This window comes from Acanthaster planci, linkage group LG02, assembly GCF_054643075.1.
Source record: "Acanthaster planci isolate LZ-2023a linkage group LG02, COTS_SCS, whole genome shotgun sequence".
In the NCBI taxonomy this organism is placed as follows: Eukaryota; Metazoa; Echinodermata; class Asteroidea; order Valvatida; family Acanthasteridae; genus Acanthaster; species Acanthaster planci.
Window position 1 is genome coordinate 15,538,803 of NC_141778.1, and position 23,739 is coordinate 15,562,541.

At 39.5% G+C, this 23,739-nt stretch overlaps 2 protein-coding genes across 4 annotated transcripts in view; one reads left to right on the forward strand and one right to left on the reverse strand.

The window, feature by feature from the left end:
• LOC110973239 (TBC1 domain family member 19-like) overlaps positions 1–23,739 on the reverse strand; it is a 164,548-nt gene that overhangs the window by 124,834 nt on the left and 15,975 nt on the right. For both annotated transcript variants that reach the window (XM_022223917.2, XM_087132983.1), the window contains exons 8-9: positions 22,691–22,763; positions 16,920–17,071 (exon numbers count right to left, since the gene is read on the reverse strand). In XM_022223917.2, the coding sequence (XP_022079609.1) occupies positions 16,920–17,071; positions 22,691–22,763 (225 nt within the window). The remainder of the gene's footprint in view (positions 1–16,919; positions 17,072–22,690; positions 22,764–23,739) is intronic.
• LOC110973240 (cholecystokinin receptor type A-like) overlaps positions 1–23,739 on the forward strand; it is a 106,644-nt gene that overhangs the window by 46,387 nt on the left and 36,518 nt on the right. The window contains exon 1 of one of the 2 annotated variants that reach the window (XM_022223919.2): positions 6,601–7,035. The exons of the other annotated variant lie outside the window; for it this stretch is intronic. The gene's annotated coding sequence lies outside the window, so the exon portion shown is untranslated. Of the gene's footprint in view, positions 1–6,600; positions 7,036–23,739 lie in introns of those variants that run through there. 2 annotated transcript variants of the gene reach the window in all.

Here is a 23,739-nt window from a genome sequence, read left to right on the forward strand (position 1 = left end):
TGAGCGTGAGGATGTTTGGGTCTATTCAGAGCTCAGAGAGTCCAACCACATGATGTATTGGACAAACAAAGAAGAATCCAGTTCTCAAGGAAAAAACCTCAAGAAAAAAAAACAACTGCCACAAAACAGATCAAGCCTGCCATACTGCAAACTCTCTAAAAGCCCATCAAATTAGTCCAAACTGGACAGCCAGTCAAAAGAGGGGAATTAATCAAATAATTACCTGAACGGATCTGCGTTCAATCCAGGGTAGAGGGAGGATTTGCACTCACTATAAACTCATTCAATGTGATTTGGCAATTGCAACTAAGTCAGAAAAAGACAGTATTACTTTAGGCTCCACTCGGGAAAGTAATTCAATGGGCCAAAAGTCTGTGTATAAATGAAGATGAAAGACACGGCTGTACAACTCAAAAGGGCACTTACTCGTTGGGAGTAAAACAGGCAGTCCGTTAACCTAATTACTTAGTAGTCACTGCAATTAACAGCTGAAGGAGGGACAGCAGGCTCTAAAGCTACAGTACTTTCTTTCTGAAAATTCTCGAGCATGAAAATTAACAAGGTTTATCATTAGGACGATTTTTGTTTTCTTTTTTCTTTTTCTTGTCACGTTTTCCCTCTAACAACAAACATTCCACCGTACAATTGTATTTCTGTAATTACATTAGCCTCATGTGGATGGGTCGTGGTGCAGTACAGGACGTGCTGCACTTATAAAAGTGCACCACAACAACAGCACATTACGGTACCGTATATTTCCAGTTGTGGCTGGGGAAGAACTTTAAACATTGACAGGGTTTGTGTACATGGAATGATAAATTCAATGGGCACCATGTATATTATCATTCAAGTGAGTGTACGGGCCAATTTGACTAGACTTGAGGAGATCAGTGCTGAATGCATGTGTGCTGACAACTCCATTGGAGTTAATACCAAAACTATCTATTTGCCGCCAACGATACCTGTAAATGTTACTTGTGTGAACTTTAAAAATGGCACACATTTTATTGATACATTGATAATCAAATACAAAATTACCCAGCTGGGTGCTTACTAACAACTGAACATGGCACCGATATGGTGACCATTTTGCCAATTGATGAACAATTCCCTGTTATTTTGCATGGAAATAAGCCTCACTGTCTGGTTTCCAATGTGCAACATATGGTTGCTACATGTATGTATGTAATTTACCAATAGCGCTTGCCTACTAGTAACAGTGGCCAATCGTGGGGAAGCCATGTAATTCAAGTATGCGATTTGACTAGACCCTGTACAACACCGTAATTAAATACAAAAATCTGTGTCATGATATTTCTTTTACATTGGGTAAGTCAGGTTAATTCAAGTACTGCAAATCCAACTTATTCAAGAACACATCTGGTAACTGTGGAAAAACAGCAGACCATTTAAAAATGAACAGACAGATCTCCAACTCCTTTACTGCACTTCCAGAGTTGCAAGCATGAGATAAAACAACCCACCATCAGAAAAAACAAAATTCCACTCGCTGAGCCAGAGATACGTGCAATGAATTTCTATGCAGCATGTGGGCAACCCATGAATAGTAAAGTAAAAAAGAACAACTAGAATTTATACAAATGACACCACACTAAGGTAAGACAAAACATGCACGAATGCAATGAAGATCATACACAATTGTGTACGTATTCTGACACCTTGATCATCGTACGAAAGAGGAAGAAGAACCTCAGTCTCACGATATTAATCACAACAGGATGTCAGGTACTGGTACAATCCCAGTGCAAACAGCACTTTCTACTGACTGCCAATTCAGTCACTGCTGACCCGTGAAATTGCCAACTAGCCATGTAGTCCCAAGCACCCTTTACACAATCTCAAACTAGGCTGGCCCTGGCTTAGAATGAGCATATACGGCTCATCTCTGGTTAATGTTTTGTAGCGTTCCAGTTACCATTAGCCTCAAATAAAGTCGTCCTGTATTAGACCGTGCACTCCAAACATATGGCAGTGGACAATTCGTGAATGTTGACTGCAGTCATTTCAATGGGGGAGGGCTGTCAAAGAGAAATTTACGAAGCTTCTTTTCAGCAGAGAGGTTGTAACAATGAGAACAATAAAACACTACGACTTTTAAGAGCTACAAACGAGGGACAAGTGCTTGCCCAAATAGCTGCAATCATGTGTATCCTTTTAGATAGTTTTTGTGGAAAGTGCTACAGAGTGATGAAAAATCCGCATGGTTAAACCTCAATAAAGGTCCACAATTCTGGCGTTGACATCTGAAAAAAAACTGAGAAATCACCACTCTGTTTCCTTGGATACAAAGTACATGATCAGCATCTTATGCCAAAGGACAGAGTCACTGAAGTGAATACTCCCTTCGTACATTTGCTCATATCTTCAACATTAGGTTCTTGGCAAAACAGCATAACTGTAGTGAGGGCCCATAGCCTTTTTGATTTTATTATAACTTACTAAAGGTACATGTATGGTGCTCTAATATTATGACAAAAAAGACAAAAGTGTAGGGATAAACAGAAGAACAAACTGGCTGGGATCTGTACTGGAGAAAAAGCTAACGTGTATAGGCGACGGTTTTGAAACCTATACTGCGTCTGAAGCTCTGTCTTTCCTGAGATTGGCTTTCTGAGGGTTGTCGAAATTTACAAGCAGATCCACAAGTGTTATGGTGGAAACGTACAAGCTGCAGTTGTGCCAAGACACACATACATGTCCATGCATGAGGCCAAGGATGTGTGCCAGGATTGGGTTTTTTTTCTGATCTACTGCTTTTCAATTGTCAGGTCCCTCATTTTATAGTCCATTTGTTCACTCTCTGGACGGCATTCAACTGTGAAAATGGAGCGTGAACGCAAGCATAACACCGGCGATTGCGCCGCGCAGCTGGATGTTTACCGATGGGTGGTGTGACGGGCGACTGATTGGACAAACAGCGGGTCTTGAGGGTTTCACGGCAGGACTTCCTGGATTGGGACTGGAGCAAGAGGGAGGGGGAAAGGATGGCTTGCGTGAGGTGCTTGACTTCGCGTTGGAGTATTCCGTTGTGACTGCAGCAGCACGACTATATTAGCTGCAGATCAATGATATAGAACAGGACAACCAATACACCAGTCCAGCTGCTATCATTGTAGGCTTTGACAACAAGTTGTCCCAACATGCTCTCTTACAAGCATGTGCCGACCATGCTTCAGGAACAATTGCAAGGCATTCAACTTTTCAAATTTATTCATGAAATAAAATGCCCTTAGACACACGTATGCCTACAGGAAAAGGAAAAGTAAATCCTGATTTTTATCAAGACAAAAGGCGTCACTAACTCGCTGTTGATGAATTGGTCAATTCACAGCCAGTCACGAGTGGAACATCTCACTCAATATAATCTACCCATATCAACACTAGTTTTTAATAAAGCCATTATTAAAAAAAGACAAATCTGCAATAACTTCAAATTGCTTTCAGTCTGCAGCTTTTGGAAATAACCGGCGGATTATATAGACACTCATTTCATTTTGCCGACCCTTTCGGCACTTCAATTCATGTAATCAGAATCATGGTACCGCAAACCGTTACTAATTTGAAGATTGTATTCATTGCACTTTCCCACAAGTCTCCATTTGGTTTTCAGGGGAAAAAAGGCAGAAGATTTCCTTTCGAGGGGTTAGCGAAAAATGACAAATATAAATTTAGAGGGAAGACTGAAAAACTGTTGATACTCACCAAAAACACAACAGAACATTTTCACGGCTGAGATATTTGAGATCTAAGCAAAATATGTACATGCCAAAATTGGTTCTGTCACTATCATAATAAATAACCACTCCTATGGAGCATGATTTTGCTTGTTCCAAAAGTTTTGGTACGGAAATGTTTCCAGTAATGCCCTGATTTAATGGAATGTAGCCTAAAGACTAATATCTTATATGTATATACCAAAAAGTGTGAAAAGGAATACGTCCCATATACAAATATTTATGGATTTACTGGACTCAGAAATAAAACGTTTGAAGTTACAACGGTTTGGGGGGTTTAAGGAGTACTTTCTTTTTCTTACATTTCTGTTCATATCTTTACAAACTTTAAATAACTTTTAACTTCAAAACTTAATCTGCAACAGACATGTCATACATGTATATCACGTTACTTATTTTGCTCTTTTCTTAACCGGATTTTTCAATCTTGAAGATAACACTTATTTTAAAACTACAAAATATTATAGCTATATTACATTATCTTTTGAAATATAAATACTGGTGTACTAAACAGAACTCGACTCATAAATCATTTTTATTGCAATATTTAGTGAATCGCCTTGGTCTGCAATATATATGTGAAATGCATCTTATGTGAATGAAGTCTACCCAGGAGGCAATATTCTGGTCTATTTAACCCTGCCTATGTACGCAACCCAACGTACTGCTTCTGGTAGTCGCCAGATACGAAAAACCAAATCACAAAAACCTACTATTAGGAAAAGTGAAAACGTATGCCGACCTTTGCAGACCACCTCTCCCGGGCAAGCTTAGCAACGAAGGAAACATACCAGAACCTTAAATACCATTCAAGCAACACGGTATTAGATTCCTATTGGAGTGCCCTTACTGTTGCTAGAAGCCGTGAAATGGCATATTTCTCCCCTAGCTGTTCATGTCATAGTGTGGCCACCATGTCAACTTGAAAATGAAGCAGTTATCATTAGGACATTAATAACGTCCCTAATTATGAAGCAGCTCCCGTATCAAACCAAACACCACAGCATCTCAAAGGACTCTTAACCCCAGGTCAAAAGTTTGGAAACTGGGATGTTGCTACAGTTGCTTGCAAGAGAATGAAAGCTAGCTGGCCCCACCCTTCTTGTCCTCTTTCTTATGCCTTGTGTTCTTTGCATTCATGGAATCCATTGCGCAACCTCTTTGGTAATGTTTCAATGCTTGCCCAGCCCAGATTGGGCTAAACATAAAGAGCGTGGAGTCCCTTAATTCACTTAATGTCACTCAATTTTCTTGTGCGTGTGTCATAAATTGACTCAGTCTAAATATATGCAATCAGTGTATCACATTCCATAGTATCAATTCTGAGAGAAGTAATTGAGGAAATGAGTAGACTGCAAATTGGAATGCTGAACAAGGAAGATAGGATTTGGGGGAAAAAATCTTGGAAGGTGCGATGACCCATCAGGGTCAATGACTTCTGTTTCTGTAGGAAGGAGAATACAGAATTTCCTCAGAAAAGGAATTCAATTGTAGGAGAAAACTAAAAATGGCATTGGGAATTCAACCAATGCTAAGCACAACTGAACCATTTCAACTTTTATCCACAACTTTTAGCAGTATTTGTAATCTTAACCTCTGTGGCATAGGTGTTTGAAGAAACTTTTCAATTCACTTTTAGCTGAGATCCACTTCTGTACATGAAGTGGAAAAACTTTCTGAGTTCTCATGTGTAGAAAAGCTTGAGAAGGATTTCTTGCGATGGATAATGTGCATGGAGAATTCCTCAGCTTTGGTACAGTTCAACCCAGAGATACTGCAAGGCCTTTACTGACAGGTTTATACAACCAATCTGATTCTGATCACTCATAGTCCTGGTCTGGCTTTCCAAAGGAGCTAATTCCTATCACAAATTACACGTCTGTGTATTGGCTGGTGGTAATGGACAGGTAAGGCGGTGCATGGTCGATGATTAACCATTCCAGTCCTGCTGCTTAGGCTCCGTTTGTCAAAGCATTCATTTAATACGCTCTACGTTTCACACATTCAATGCACATAGCTGGTTTTCAAGCATTCACCATAACCCAGAGGGATGGCTGATGGTGATAACCTTTGAGATAATATGTTTGCTTTCTGTCTTCCAGCACCTCATTATTTGAGAAAATATTCTAGAATTTTGAGGATTGCACAGTTTTCTGAAGGGCGATTATGTTGCCTTATAACAAGGTCACCATTTAGTCTAAAAGATAATTTCTTCTAGCGACAAGTAAGTACAAAATTCATCCCAGATGGTGCACTGTCTAATGTCTGAAGTTAAGAAACAATACCAAATAAAAGTGAGGATGGCAGTGCTAGCTGGTTGGCTGATGAAGTAAATTGGGATTAAACTGCTGAATGCAATAACGGCATTTCCGGATCCTGAGGCTAACACTACAGGTGCCAGTGCTGCATCAAACTGTTTTCCCGTATCACTGCGTCCCACCTTAGCTCCTGTCTTGTTACAGAATCCCTCACCACTGAGCTGTAAACTTCACTCAATTTCAGATGGACAACTACCTGTACTCCTGACTTAATATTGAAACAAGTCCTCTTTTTGTTTCAGCTCACACGTACCTGTTTTTCCCCCTTCTTCTTGTTTCCCTACCTCCCTGTGCCGAATGCACCTGTTCGTAACAATCTCGCCTGATTTAACGTGGCCAGGAGCCAAGCTAAGCCTCTCCCCTTTCACAATGCATGCACTATACATGTCAGTCACCGTGGGGCCCTGACGTGGCCTGTGTAGATTCCTCCGTTTTTTATTAACCAGCCCTGCCGGATGATACGTTTGCAGCCAGTGTCTGTTCAGGGGAGCGAAACGGCTTATTGGTTAAGCGATGCTGTGCAGCGGAGGAGGGAAAAGTGCCCCAGAGGTTTGGTGAGGTAATGATTTCTCTAGCTCAACTGGTGATAATCCCAGTCATCCTGGTACGCAGCCTCTGTAGAGTGCAGGCATAGGATGGATGGTCTACCTGCCTCATGAGGAGAAAGAGGAGTTCAGCTCTGCCTACAGTGCCTGGTGTGTGTGTGTCTGTGTAGTTGCCTCGCTGCTGAAAGCATCTTTCCTGAGTTGGTGGCATAACAGGTTCTGCTCTGACCAACACGACACGTCATCTCAAGTCAGCTAACGGTGACAACAAACTATTTGGCTTTGGGCTCTGGTCGATTCACTGCACTGAGTATCATTGTAGGAGAGATGTTACGTTAAGTGTGCAGTGATTCTTGCCTGATGAAATACTGACCGATGCCTTAGTGACAGGACTGCATTGAACATTCTTTGCACAAAGTAAGACATCTCTTTGACTTTCTTTGTTGTTCTTATTTTTCTTGTTGTTTGTGTGTGTTCATTTCATTTTTAACAATTGATTGATAAAATTGGAAACAAATTTGATTTTATTCCAATTGTTTGATGCATTCCAGGTGGAAAGTTGGGAAACGTTTGCAATTGACTCTGTAAACATTTTTCCACGACTAAGTGCTGTTCACATATTCACGGAGCAACAAAAACAGAGAAGATGAATGAAATTTTCTGAAAATCAAGTCAGCAGAATTTTCTACCAAAATTCTTCCAGCCATTCCTTTTCGTTAATTGAGGGCAAAAGAAATTCGGATAGCTGGCACAAAATTACAATTCAAAAAAGAGAGGACTAGAAACAGTCAACTTCAATTCAGCTCTTGTTACTTAGAATCAACACGGCATCAGATTTTAAAAAATAACTGAGAGAGCACTTTAATTTAAAAAATAAAAATGGTGGCTGGAATCAAGGAGGATGATGACCAGCAAAGTGTCCAAAATACCCACATCTAATTAAATAAAAGCATCTGCAGTGTCTGAGTGGCGGCCAAAAAACACAAATTGATTTTTAAACTGTAAAATTAAGAAAGGCCAGATGTTTTCATACTCACAATAATTTAATTAAAGTTCATTGGTAAATGGGAACAAATTCAGGGTTCCATTGTCTCGATTGTTGCCAAATGACAAATGTTTACAATCTTTGGCAGCATTCCTTGGCCTAAGCAAAGGCAAGAAATAACTGCATTTCACACGTCTTTAAAAAGTAAAGTGGCTGCAAAAAAGCGCGTTTAACAAAACTTTGTTCATTTCTTATAAATATTCCGTCGGCAACCCTACACATTCCAAAATACACAGGTCCATCATTATGTACATGTAATTCATTGCCAAAAAAAGTGGTTTTTTTTTTCCTTTTTAGTATTGAATGACATATAGAAGTACTGGCAGTTATTAAATCATTGTTTCCAGACTGAAATACTGAGAAGAAAAAAACTTGTTTACTAATTTGCCTAATATTATAACAACCCACACAAAACAAGTACATTGTCACGGATGTTGTTTTCACAAAAGTGCAGACGGTTTAAAATTTCCATGGATGAATTATGACCATATGCTGGTCGTAAAAAGAGGAATAATCAAAAGACTGGTTTCAGTTTTACAAATTAGAAAGCATTCATCTCCTGTGTACCAATACTCTGTTGCTGAACTTACGAGGGTTGCATTTAATGGACAGTTGCAAGTAACTCTACATTGGAGCAGATCTTGCCAATATAACAAAAATGTACCAAACATGGAGTGAAAACATCAGAGGATAACTGCAAAGCTGGGGGTGTATAGATTTCTGCCAACCCCCAACACAGCCCCCCCCTCGAATGTTTGTCATGCAATGACAAATTTTATTGACATATTGCAAGCATGCATAGGTGTGTAAAAATCAACACTACTGGTCCCGGTAAAGATCAACAGCAAGAAACTTTACTGTCATTATCTCCAATAGCCTAACCCATTAGGGTGTACAGGTGTGTTGAAATTGGAGGATTGAGGACAGTTAGGGTCAGTTATCACAACTCCTATGGTTTGGCCAAAGAAATTTTTTGTTGAATTCATACATGAATTTGTAGCACATTTACTTGATAATTTTAAATTTTAGGAGAACAATAGGTCCAATCGTCATCAAAGTGAGTCCAAATGTGCCCAAAACAACAGCCAAATGGCATAAAAAGAAACAAAAATCACAGAAATGATAGTGGACTGATCAACAGGCCTTACAACTTTGACTCCTCTTAACATGCAGCTCTTGTACAGTGGAAGTTTTTTTGGTTCAAAACTGCAGCTGATGCAGTACTTCCTGGCATCCAAGTCAAACACTCGGGAAAGCGTACCCTCCTCAGATGCCACAGATAAGCAATCAACATTGCAGACTGTGAGAGTTTTATCTCTGACATCATTAAATGGCTCAATCGACTGGAGAGGGAATGTTGATGCATACATGAACCTGAGTGATATGTTGCACCGTTGACATTTTGAATTTTTTTCTCCCACAAGCCTCCTGTTGGCTACTGGTTTGGACAGACCAAAGCAGTGTTGGTTGTAGTTGAGTTCATTTCCCTTGAGTATGAGCAAAAGTGTTTCAGTAGGGGGTTCAAGTTCAAACATTTTACTATACACTGTAGGTGTCTTTTGTGAGAATGAAAATGTATGGATATTTTTCATGTGAGCAGAAATATGACTACAGGGACTTCTGTCAGGTGAGTATAAACCAAGGATCATATAGTGCCGAAGGCGCAAGATGGATAACTCTGCCCAAAAGGGGTAATCACCATGGGCGCCATTTGAGCAAGTGATACGCCTGCGTGGTTCAAGGTAATGCACAGGCGCTGGCGCACCAGGTGTACGTGCCTGCCGCGGCGCCTGCGCTTATGCATTAATGTGCAATGCGCAGGCATATCACTTGCTCAAATGGCGCCAATGCGATTACAATGTTTTACGTTTATTCACGGTGAAGTTCTCCATCTTATGCCGCTACGTGGTGCTATACGATCTTTGGTATAAACTATGAAACTATGAGTGCATGGAATTTTTCATGTGATTGTGAGTTGATTTTCATGAGTACAAGTTTGACCCAAAAGGATAAATAAGTACAGCAAATTATGTTTCATGTGTAAAACTTTCAAGAGAAATGCTCCTTGGCTGGACAAAAACATGTCTATTTACAAGGGACGGAAATTATGACTCAGTTACTTGATTATTAAACTGATCAATAAAAGTCAATTTTGTTCTTACAGGTTTTTTCCTTTTGACAAGTGAAAATCCATTTTCTAGAAATAGTTGTTAAGGATCCCTTTTGGTAGGCACAACAGAACAACGGTGAACTTCTTCAATCAGAATCTCCAACAGCATACCGTTATGTACAAACAACTTCCCAAAAATGTGAAACAAACACAAAAACTCAATGAAAGGTACTGGTAAAAGTGGCTGACTAGTCTGTAAAGACACCGTAACCCCCCCCAAAAGTCCCACTGACAATCTCAAGAAAAACTATAACTTTGCTTCTTTATTACTGATAATTCAAACTGACTGCTCAACACTCAATTAATCAAAATCATAACTGAGACGAGAACAATCAGACAATTAACGAAAATCCTCAATTTGCACACCCATTTTCCCAGTGATTTTATCGGTCAAAGGCTATTCCAATCATCCCAGTCAAACAACCTAATCCCGCATGAAAATCATGAAATGAAAAAAATTATAATGAAAAGCACTCATAAGCCATATACAGGACCTTTTCAAATGTGGATTAAGTATCTTGCTTATGTAACTTCCACTGGTTTGGTTAGAGACGTTCCTTATGTTATGGAAGTTTAAAGGATAGCACAACATTCCGAAAGAAAGAAACAAAATGGAACGGCTCCCTGATATGTTATCTTCCGTTAATTACAAACGCCTGCTCCTGAAAATTCTTAGGATCCAGGAATGGCAACGGGTGTGATTTATGGAGGAATATCCACGTCAACACTTCTAATGAACTTCCTGGCATAAACCTCCCCGTGGGAATCAGTTAGCCCTCACTCCTCTGGGCGTGATGTTATTCAGTACACACTAATTGGACAATGCGTTCGCAAGTCTCATCTTCATACCAGTTTTCGACTGAAATGGTAGATTGCTGTTATATATGTCTGTGCACACATCCACAGAGATTAGACGGATCCCAGTCTGGTTTACCACTAAAGTCTGTACTTTGAACACAAACATGGCAAGCAAATTCTCTTTGAAGCCACCGTATTCTCTGCCGCTGGTTTTTTTTTTTCTTTAAATTTTGCCAAGCTGCTGCAGGAAGACACGGGATAATCTTCAGTACATGTCCCTTTTTTATCTCATTGTTATAAACCAGGTTCAAAATTTACTACATTTACAGTAGGCTCACTTTCAAACTTTCCTTTGAAGATTACGTATAACAAACGACTGAGGCTCCAGTTTGCATTGTTTGAACAAATGCCATCTTTACGACCTGCCATTTCCATGAAAATTAAACAGTCCATGTACATGTATGTAGGGTAGGAAGCAATGTGTCCACAGCAGGGTCATGGTAAAAAAGCCTTTTCAGTTACACGCACATGTACTTGATTTCATCAATGTCACGTAGACTGCGCTTTCTTTTTACATTTGCAGGGTTATCGTTTAAGTGTCTCAATCACCAATGCATTTAAGTTGAAGTAAAATTATCCACATGTATAGTTTGTGCATTTACAAGTTCATTTCTGCATTTAATTGTCATTGTAAGTGAGTATCAGCAGAAGGTGCTTTTGGCTATTATGTGAATAGTCCAGTCATCTGTAAAAGTTTATATTTGTTTGTAGGCTTTTTTTAGACATAGTTTCCAACCAAAGCTTAACTATTCTACTCCCCTGGTATCCCATCATAAGTTCAAACTGGTGCACATTTGCATGTGTGTATCTTAATTGCACGAACTCTTTAACGTTCATTAATGTTTGTGACCGTCACCAGGTCCCTAATTTCACCACGTTTTGTAATGTCTGGTTGGTTTTCTTAGTAAGTGGCGAAATTAGGGACAAGGTGATTATACGGTCACCGACGTCAGTGGAGAAAAATGAGCGACACCGTAATTTCTGAAAAAAAAAACTTAAAGAACATTCCAGAAGATTTGTGTTAAAGCTTGTCGGTTTAATAGTGGAATCCACAGTGAGTAAAGAGGTTACCTGGGAAGATGAAAAAGACAGACACTGGAAGGTACATCCAATAAAAATTACAACAGTGCACTCTACCTTTCAAAAAATAAGAATAAAAGACTCCAAACACTAACACAATTCATGGAGTAAATCTCCTAATTTGATTTTCCAGAGAACCAATTTACGTTATACATGTACATATTACTCCACAATGATGGAACAAATATCTGATATGCACCCAACCACTCACCCTTCTAGCCCCGCTTAATCCATTAGCGGCAAAACCACTGCGCGCTGGGGTGCATCACACCTCTGAGGAGGTGACAATTTCTAGATTTTGTTCCGAAATGGGAGGCTGAACTCTGGCGCATTATGGTCTACATGTTTTATAGCCAATTAGCGCGGAGGTATCCTTCATTCTGTTCGGCGTGACACGCGTGGGAGTAATGCTTGCATGTGACAGGCTCTCCCATGTTTAAATGCACAGGTGAAAACTCTCAACTCAACAGTGTTGGTGGGGGATACGGATGAACTGTACAGAAGCCAAGAACCCATGCAGTTCAATGATCAAAAAATTTGTGCTGAAGTAAAAACACTCACTACTTCTAACTCATCAAAAGAACTCACTGCTTTTCGAACCATAAGATGTTTCCAATTTTTTTCAAACTTTGAATTGAAATTGACTAAGAAATTGCCTGTCGGCAGAAAGACAGCTCAAAATGACTCCAATACAAATGTGTAACTTTATGGCAATGATTACATTTATGGATAAGTTTTTCATCCTTTCTTTTCAAAACAAACTTTCAATTTTGTGTTTATGTACAAACACTACATTAGTGAAAGGATTTTCTTTCTGGATATACGAGTACAAGAAAGTCTGTTACCTACCAACATAAAGATATACTTTCAGTGTAAACATTCATGTTCTTTGAAGTTGAAGTTGACATAGCATAGCTTTGCTATTTGTTAAATTTGCTAAATATGTTGGCACAAAAGTACAAACTCTTTATACATCCCCTCCCGGTTAACTGGGACATTCCTGGAATCAGATTGTCCAAAATACATGTATCACCAACTGCAAATTTATTGTAATTGGTCTTTAATAAAGGATTGGGTTTATTTATGATGAGAGACTTGACGGATGACATGCACCAGTTTATTTTTGCAACCCGGCATTACAGTTGCTATCTGGCCAGGCAGGGGGCACGTACACGTAGCCACAAATTCTGATAATCAGCATCGAGCAATCATAAAAAATCTGCACCAGACCTGAAATGAACGTCTAAGCCCAGTCACTGTCTTTTATTTAGCATATAGTACCCAAGACGGGAGCCGATGGAAACTGTAAATATTATTGAAAAGAGCTGCCGGGAAAGCCACGGAATGCCGGAGCTGTCAAAGATAAACACCCGGCCGTGAGGGCAGAACAGCAATGCGAGCGCACCGTGAACCGTCACAGAAAAAATCCCATCGATCATATGTGAATAGCTCTTAATTATGACTGAAGACAACAATCCTTGGACTAGATGCTGTCCTGTCCTCTAAGGTACAGTTACTGGCCATTTGACAAAAATAGGCCTCATCACGGGAGACAAAATTCATGAGAAAGAAGCCAGACACTAAGATGAAACCGGAAGCTACCACAAGAGAAAAAGGACAGAGACAAGGTATTCATTAGTTTTGAGGACATTACCAAAACACACTCATTGTACCCTTGGAAACGAGGACTCAGTCACTTGAATTTTCTTGGGACCACAGGTTTTAAGTTGGATTTTCTTTCTGTGATGCTCCATGCTTTTGACAAAGCTTCTTAAACTGTTCGTGTGGTGCAATACATACAGAGAGGGGCGAGTGAATAACTGCAAAAAAACACATACAGAAGGTTGGAAAGTGGCCTCTTTGAAGAAAACAACTTGGAAGTGTATCCCTTAATGTAATGAATCTCTGAATTACAAAGCATGCCCACAGGTGCTTTGTACATGTAGCTGTGTACATGTGACTGCTAAATACATCAACAATATCTCTTGCCCGAGATGGTGAATCAGAAGTTGGTATTTTGAACCCATTTTTTTGGGGGGGGGCCAAATTTGAGATTGTGACTGAATCATGACATCCACTCGTAACAGGTGATAACAAGCCAAAACAACCATTGACGGATGCTGAACGAATGGCCCATCATCCCTCAAGAATTTGACAAAAACAAGTGATCCTCGCACAGAATTGAAGATGAGAAGCCAAGTCAGTTCTCTGTAACCCAGCCTGCATGTGTTTTCTGTTCAGAGCGAGTGTAGAACAAAAAAAAAGAAAGAAAAAACACACAGCTTGCATGCAGGCGCAACACGTCATGATTGCCGGAGCTAATTGCAATGTTTCAGTCAAAACAATGGTGTACGGTTTCCCTTCCGGAGTCATTACAGCCTTTGTTCCAATCACGCGGCAGAGCTTGTTTTATTAAAGGTATCAAATTGCGCCGGAACGCGCTGGTTTGACGGGGAAAAATTGCAGTGAGATGGTGCTACTTAAAACAGCCAGGAGCACAGAGGGGAGGGGAACACAGACAGAGGGGCGAATATGAGACGGGAAGGTTTGACTAGAAAATTGAAAAATCCTTCTCTGATAATTGCTTAGCTATGAGCAGCTACGGGCACACGCCTCAAGCTGCATACTTTCATGCTCAGTTGACCTGTACTTGTGTGCATCTGTGCACTTCTGGCTTCAGACAATATGACAAATGCTTATCAAACTTCATGCACCGGTGAACGACAAAGACACTTGTGTCAGCGTAACTACTTTTCTGTCACAATGACGTCATTTCAACAGTTATTACTTTTTATGACAACGATGGTTCTCCCCGACAGATTTGTAATCTCCAAAGGGAAGTGGGTGCCAACACCTGGAGAAATTTTCACAGCAATTTTCCAATGAATTCTTTTTCACCCTTCTCACACAGAGGGAATCAATACCCGGAAAACGTCACCCAAACAATGAAACCTATACATCCTCTTTACACTATTGGCCAAATTTGCATGAGGCCTCCCACAGCAGAACATCCTGAAAGAGAAACTTACTGATTCACAGAGTCACGCCAACATGATTTGGATGACTGTCACCCACCAGAGAGAAAGTGTCCGATTAAATCGTCACAATTCATATCGTCTAAATTCGACTGCAGGGGATGTTAAACCTAGTAGCCTGAAGGTATTGGTTTGTTTATATCGGTCCTGCTGCCAGTACACTGTAATCAAGTAATTGAGGCATCAATGCTAGCTTCATTAACACATCTCCCTGGGGAAATGCCCACATTATCAGAGAGAAAAAGAAAAAATACCGATACTTTGGAAGTGTTCTCGGCCAATCACAACCACACTGATGCGGCTTGAAAGAGATGTCCTCAGGAGGATTCCATTCAGAGTTTTCCAGAGGAAAATGAGGAGATGCAGATCAAGAGGGTCGCTAATCAGATTTCCACATCTAGGCGTGGGGAGTCCCTGGCGAGTCCTTCTGACAGCAGGACAAGGTTGGTGTGGAGGATTGCACACAAGATGTGGTGGCTTTGTGCTCCAACGACACGAGGCGGGGAGGACGAAATTAAGGAATGCGCCAGATTAAATTCCGAGACAAATTTGATTTGGTTTGCAAATGTTGAGATTTTAGAATTCAGAAGGAATTCCTCCCCGCTTCTCCTCAGAACATTTTTTACTTCCCCCTTGGAAACTTCCCTATCCCTCTCAGGAATACCTTAATATATTGAAATAGTATTCTGACAAAGAAATCCCGAATCTTTAAATGTCAGACGAAAAATCAATGTTGTAGGAGTTTTTCCGAGGAACATGCCAAGACATCGAGACCCCACTCTAAGTGAAATATAGATTCTGCAGGTAAAACAACCTCAAAACATGGTAATTTACAGCTGAACATCTCAATTACACTGGACAACTGGATGGGTCATCACCAGCTTTCCAGGACTTGACAGGAGGGGACTGCAACATGAATATGCATGCACAGCATAAGCTGCATAACACTATCAGCTATCACTCAGATGCACTTTCTGTTTGAGTGGATATGAAATCTGAACGTGAACAAACTAACAATTAAATTCAAAATCTGTCTGAGACATTGAATCCAATATAAAGGTGTAGTCGCAAACTGTAGTGACAGAACGACTTTAAGAGATTGGAAAGTTAATATACTTTTGAACAGGAAGGTAAAAAAGGAAAGTCAAGGACAACTCTAACGAGTAAAGATACCACACTGCCATGTATTTCATTAATTACCTCTTCTAAAATAGAGAATTTTCCTAACAAGAATAGACTGTGCTCTTTTACCTCCATCACCTGATTTACAACTGAACCAACGGCTGGGTTATTGAATACAATTTTGTTAGTAGGCAGAGGAAGGGAATGTTACGGGTTTGTGGTGACACAGAGTTTTCTTTCTTTTGTGATTAACAACTGGGGTAATCAACTTACTATCAAAAGATATGCACATCCTTTCGTTCCTCCTTTCAAAGACGGCAAATCATGCAAATTTTGATACAAGTATTATTTTCGCGAGTAAGGTCATTTTTACACCTTGTTATTCCATGGGCATTTCCTCCTTGAACTGTACCTGCAGTGGACGTCGTGCTATGATATTGTTCAAACCAAACTGGCAGACCAGACCAGCAATGTGTCTCAATGTCTGAATCAATAGCCATTTCTGTGCTTGCTGGCATGACCTGACGAAGAAAGCTTTCTTTAAACATGTAGGTGGGGCGACTACACGCAGCATGTGGCTGGTTAAATATTTGCCGTTTAAAACAACACGAAACATTTCAAAAGTAAATACAATTTTTCAATTCTTATTCTGTACTACAGAGAAAAGGAAGACCATCGGAATATATGATATTGTTACAGTGCAAGCACCCAAGGATATCTATAGGCTAAGTGCACCCCAGTCAGTAGTGTGATTGAGCCTCATCTATATAGTTTAGAAAAGTCTTCCATTCTGCCTTGTGACACAGGGAGGGACAGAGTTTGTGATCCAATTGCCCCATTTCTGATTTGACACTGCCAATCTGTCTCAGAACAGATAGCAATTTAATACAATCAACAGGAGCGTACATGTATTAGGCAAACCTACGAGTAGCTCTGACAAATGTCCTCTTCAAGCGAAAATCAACACAGATTAAAAAGAAATAATACTCACGATGTCGTCCATGGCAATACCTAGCATGCTGGCCCACATGTTGGCCCTTAATCCTCCTGGGCATCCAGTCTTGGCGTACTGCTGGGCTAGTGCCGAGTGGTTGGCCTGTAGAATCTTCCGGCCTAAACGCATCCTCTCTGCTTCAAAGAGCTCTGCACAATTCGAGCACAATGATCAAAGACTTACCCATCAGCTCAGATTTAGAAAATATACACTAACATGCTCATTTTTGTTGGTTGCCCATACATGTACAATATATCTGAGCTACTGTAAAAGTGAAGGCATGCGTTACTGCAGAGTTTGAAGAAAATGAAGGTATCCCAATCATAACTTAAACAGCATGTTGCTTTCCTGTCTTTTCCAGTGGCCATTTTAAAGCATCAACTGTTTACCATTTTTCTGATAATAGAATGCATGACAAATTACTGATTGCATTGTGGTTACCAATGCCTCTGTAGATTTGTGCTTTTCAACCATGAAATAATAAGTGTTGCTCCGAACTTATAAAATATAACCTTTGGAGCCAATTACGGACAGCTCATGTAAAAAAGTAACAATTTAGAAGAGATTAAGATGTTGCATATTTAATTTAGAGTACTAAATAAAACATGGCCTTTTTTTGGAGGGGGGGTAGAAGATTTATGGGGTTCATAGAAGATTTATCCAGTAGAGTGCCAGGAACAAACCTGCCTAGCAAAGACAATAACATCCTTACTCTCAACACAAGGTAAAAGGGTACCGGGTTGTTTGGTCTTTACACGAGCTCAGCTTTTACTGTGCCTCTTCTCCCTACAATCCCCGTTGACAACTGCCCCATCTCCCCAAACGTGGCATTCTGTCATCCCCCTCAACTGGGTGACAACACGAATCCCTTGCCAAATATAACACATCTTCTCTTCAACAATTGCTGAGGTGAAATTATTGGACATTCTATTTTATACCTTCAAACAAAAGTGGTGCGAATACTGGGCACGACAGCTCGGATCTGGATTATACCAGAAATAAAGTCTTGATGTCTACATGTCTACCATGTGTGCTACTAGTTTCTCACAGCATTTAGGTGACAAATATACACTAGGCTTCCTCCATAAAATTGACCCCTGGGCCATGCTCACTGAGTCTTGATGTGCTACATATATATTACAGGCCAAGCAAAAAATTCTGACTGCAATCAAATGCAAAAAATTTATTACAAAACACTTCATGAAAAGGTGTTTTTTTTTTCTTCCTTGGTTAAAGTTGCAAATGAAGTTTCATACTAAGCAGTCAAAATTTCCCCCAAACTGACAAATGAACCCCATAGTGAAACTGACTTCACAAGTTCTTTTCAATAATTTCTTCTGCAATCAGGGACTGGTCTGCTTTCCATGCTAGTAATAATCGGCAAAGTTAAACAGGAAATCCATCCAAATGGCTTGGGATTAGGAAATACAAAGAAAAGGACTAGTTAAAAAAAACCTGTAATTATCATCTGAATTGTAGCCTCTTTAGCTACAGTGCCATTCAGGGCTGTTTATTTCCTAATGTACACACCATAGTGACCTGATACATAAATCTTGCATGCATGGACAGGCTTGTTATTAAGCCATGGGAAAACATATGCCATTTGGGCTTGGAAAATTGATGCAGACAAATTGTTCTTGATGTCAACTGGTTGGTGCAGTATAGATCTGTTAACAGCCAAACCTGTTAGAAATCTCTGAGCTTTTTTTCTGTTTGTACAATGAGAAAGCCCTGTGCTTGTTCTTTCTTACGATGTACACTTTAGGGATCCAGGAACTGACAGGGTTGAGGGGGAGTTTTGGAGAGGCTCTCTTCCCATTGAGAAGATCGAAGTTTCCATCCGGAAAATTTGAAGGAGCGGCGAATTGTGTTTCCAATTCACTCTGTTAGAAACTAGCTAGGAAGTGGCTTGCAGGGGTTTTAACCAACTGGTCTTCCCACAGTACATGCTGAACAAAGTCAAGTTGATTTCAAGGCCTAAAAGAGCATGAAAACTGAAAAGACAGCTGCAAATATTTGATCTGACTTTCCTGCTGCGACTAAATTGATCGACACTGTCTTCCGTCAACCTTTGCTCCTACCCATCCCTCTCAAAACTTAGCCAACTTGTTATTTGGACACTTTTAATACTTGTTAATATGTTTACAAGAAGACCCAAGTAACTTCCACTCACATTAGAAAATGATGTCAATGCATAATTTCCTTGATATAGGCTTATCTTTCCATGGAGTAATCTTGGTTGTGTAGAAAAATGTGACAATGTTTGGAAGCCTCATCGACTTTTAAGAAATAATATCACTTGTTCACTGAGTTTGCTTGGGCAATTATTGACTTGATATTTTTGTTACATGTATGTCGGGTGTATAGCTGAGTCCACTCAAATAATTGAATACATGTATTTGAATATCTGACATTTCCTTTGATTGAATGCTCCTCCAGATCGTATTTCAGCTCTCAATCAACTGCACATTTCTGTTTTATTCTTTGATTTTTGATGAGATCAGTCCAATAAAGTGTACAGCAAACAATAACATTCCTTCAATACCTTTCTGCAAGATTTTTCTTTTTTTTTACAGAGCATTAATGTTTCTGCATGGCAGACACCTGGAGACTAAAGGCGGGTTCATACTTGGCGCAAAAGTGAACAGATATGCAAATTTGTGACGTCTAATCAAATATTCGTGCTGCAAATTTGCAAAAGTTGAATACCTGTCAATTTGAGTGAAATTTCGTGGCAAATCTTTTGTGACATCAACTTTGCTTTGCTTTCACATTTACCCGTAGTATGAACCGGCTTTAAGTGAAACTGAAATGGTTTTTGCCTCTGGGAAGATAACGTACAGGTACATTTTAAATCCTTCGCTTAAGGAAACACAAACACTGACGAAGAGTTTGTAAGAAAAAAAAAGAACATAAAAGCACTCATTTATCATGTCAATTTCACTGAGTGCATTTTTTTTTAATGGAAACATTACGGTGGGCTCATGAATACCTATCTTCCCAGGATTTCATGAGATCAGTTTCTGCTTTACACATGCAGGTGAACTCTTGAATAGAACATAAGGATTGCCAAAAGTTGTGCTTGTTTCCAAAAGGCAGAATAAAAACTCAAAAACTCATCAACAATAAATCATTCTTTTTTGTACTGTCAAATCCAACTTTAACTAATTTGTTTTTCCCTTATGCAAACGTTTTAAAACGTTGCATTTTAGTGATTCTTATCTGTAGATACAAAATTTAGAAGCAAATAACAGTATGTACCACTGAAAAATTCTAATACATGTGGACGGATATAATTCCTGCCAATGTGTGACATATTGCAGCATACAGACCAAAAAACCAAACTCAGCCGAGAAAACAAATATATATGGAAATTTGCAGAGGCTGGGTACTGACCTATCACCTTGCTGCACAAGATATTTTGGTGAGACGTGAGGTTACAGACATCTAGTATTAATTTCAATGCCAAGGCATGTACACACATGTATGTCAATCTAATACCAGCCTGATCTGCATAAGTTAGTGGGTAAGATCAAATACATGTCATTACACTGACTTTTTATTCCCTCTATTTTACTGACAAAGTAAAAGGGTTTTTCTGATCAATAATTTAATAAGAACTGAAATTTGTATTCACTGCAGATCAGCAGAATGCTAATTATTATTTTATAAAAGGGATGAACAAAAGTGTTGAAGAACAAAATTGGATGCTCTGATAGGTTAAGGAGAAATAACAAAAACGTGGCGATTCTTTTATTCGATTTGCGGCTGAGCCCATTTAAACCAAAGAATCTCCACCTTTTGGGTCGTTTCTCTGACTTAAACCACGTCTCTTCTGCCGCTGTTGTCAATATCGTACAAGAAAACAAAACGTCTTTACTAATGCTTGGAGCTGTGAGATGAACTCCATCATTTGTCCGGCGTTGGCTGGCTATGTGCATGTACACAGAATCTTTACTCCTGGTTCAAGCCATTAATTGAGTAACTTTTTGGCTGAGTTCACATCTACCGGTACAAGAATTATTGTTTTTTCATTCACATGCACAGCGCATGTTTATGAAGTCACGCGTACAGACGTGCAGTCGGCACCATCAGTGGATCGTAGGGCGCACGCACTGTCTTCATTTCCTTACAAATTCAAATGGATATATTATGTACAGCATATGAGCCATGGAAATATACATACAAGTACAAAATTCCGGTTATCAAATGCTAGCGATGTAACTGTACGGAGCTAGGGGCCGTTTACACCACCAAAAGCAAGTTTGTCAAGTGGCTGATTTGGAAACAACGGTTCACTGTCTCTTCAGATGAAGAGCATGTCCACAACCTTGGAATTACATGCTTACTCATCCAACTCCCTCGGTCACCGCAGGAAATTATTTCATTTGGAAAAGCATACATATGGAACATCATCTGGGAATTATTATACATATGTTTCTGTAAATCATACATGAATTGTCATCCTCAAAGTTATTTTAAAAATTTGTTCAATAACAGAGGAAGAGTTAAAACTGATGTTTAACCAAAAGTACATTGGCTTAATGTGAATTTGAAAAAAGCATTAAGAATAAAACTTAGACCTGTATATGACAATTAGTACATACATATAAATAAGTAAACTGAGGAAAATGATAAAATAAAAATACAAAGGACGGAGTGCCAGTGTATAAAAATGAGCAAGAAATATCAAAAACGTAAGTGCAATCACAAGAGTGTTTCGCTAGAATGTCTAAAATGGTGTCATTAACTGTTTCTCATCATGTACTGGTATTTCTCACCATGTTTGTCACTGTAATAATTCAACATCTCAGCTGCTTTATCTTTGTCTATTAGCCAATTTTGATCAGTAACTGTTTTTCAAGAATGCCCATTATAGTTTAATGTCTGGAATATAGTTGTTGGAAAGGTTTGCTTTAAAAGCTATTGGGGTTTTTCTGTAAGGGCAAGGCAAGTGTGTCTTTTAAAGTTTAAGAAGACGGAAGATCCTCTTAGAAACTGAAAATTGTGTACGTGCTTGTCAATTTCTGCTCGCTCTGTTTGTCTAGATAGCTGGCTTGGCGGTGGGCTAAGCATCAAACCACCGTCCAGAATGCACTTTGGCGTGTGTGGGCGCGTGCGGCATGTTTGAGTGGGTGTGTAGGCATATACAGTACAAGATAAACAGCCTCTCCACATTAAAAGAAAATTCAAGAAAAAAAAATTCACAGGAAAATTAAACGAAAAAAGAGTTACTAGTAGTTGTAAATCCTCCTAAATGGCGCACGATCACCTAATGCACTGGCATTCTTCAACTGTAACTTCAAATCACTTTCACACTAACCAATTAGTTTGACACCTGTAGCAGAACGTTGGACAGGGTGAATACAATAAATATTTTCCCAGGAATCCTCACTCCAAAAAGTTTAATCAAATGTGACAAATTGAACCAGCCCGACCAACGGCATAAAAAAGCGTATTCAGTTGAACGGGAAATTTTCATAACTCCATCGTGATCTGTGATCTGAACAACCGACGCTGATCCCCAGAACCACTTGACAAGATGTTTCCAAGACACAAGGGCCCTTGAGGGGACTTTGGACAATATTTGCTCGTTGCAAATATTGGCCTGTTCTTGTGTGCACAGATAGAATCGTGTTCCTCTAAAATCCATGCTTTATAAAAATTAAAGAAGTAATTCCACATGGATATTAGTAAGACGTTGACAGGACACTGTTGGCACTAATTCCCCCCCTTTTCCCCCAGGGAGAATTATAACAGGAACCCACCTGCTGAGGTATCCGCATGGTCATCGACACCAGTCTGTTGGGTACCAGCCGAAAACTCCCGGTAGTGATCTCTCTGAGGACACAGAAATAAAAAATATGTCAAAAAGTGTACAAAAAAAAACTACTTCTTACAATTTCGGTTTTTCCAGAACAGTATCAGAAAGTGATACCAGAAGATGAAAGAGCCTAATTTGGGCTACTAATGTAGATTTTTGCCTTTATTTCTGCTACATAGTGCACAGCCAGTAAAATTTGGTGGCAAATTGACTTTCTAATTGTTGGGCTTACACAAGAAACATTTGCCGGAACTTGTTGTCTCAGGTAACTTTCACACGGCTGACAAGCACAAAATTTGCCAAGGAAATGAAGAGGAAACCTAGCGAGAACCAGTCAATGGCAATTTCAGAAGATCTCAAATGGCTTTTTCTTTTTATGATGGGAGCAATGCGCAGGGGCCAATTTCATAGAGCTGCTTAAGCACAAAATTTGCTTACGCTTGAAAAAACCTAGACAAATCACATTACCAGCCAAAACTCCATGTGATGTATATTATTTTGGAATGGTATTCACCTGTCGCTTAGTTAGCATGACAGTCACAAAAATTTTGAGCTGGTAACCTTTGTTTTCTAAGCAAGGATTTTTTTACTTAAGCAAATTTTGTGCTTAAGCAGCTCTATGAAATTGGCCCCAGGTGAAGCTGAATTTTTGCCTCTTCAATGAAAGAGTTAAAAAAAAACATTAACAAGAAGCCAACATGTGGGTTTGTGCACAAAAAAGACTGTCCAAAAGAACTTAAAATTCTGCATTCAATCATTCATTCCTCCTGATATCTCCAAAAAATAGCTTTTGGTTTAAAGGAAAGTGAAAGGGGAAAAACATTGGCGCCAATCCACAATCTGTTTTGCCAGAAATGTTTCCATCCTCCATTAATGCTGCTTTGCTGACAGAACTTTGACCTGAGTAGCACAGGATCTGGAAGGCGTTCAGTCCTTTTTAATCATGAAGCTGTTTTTACAAAACACTCAGCCCATGTTGTATCCACACAACTA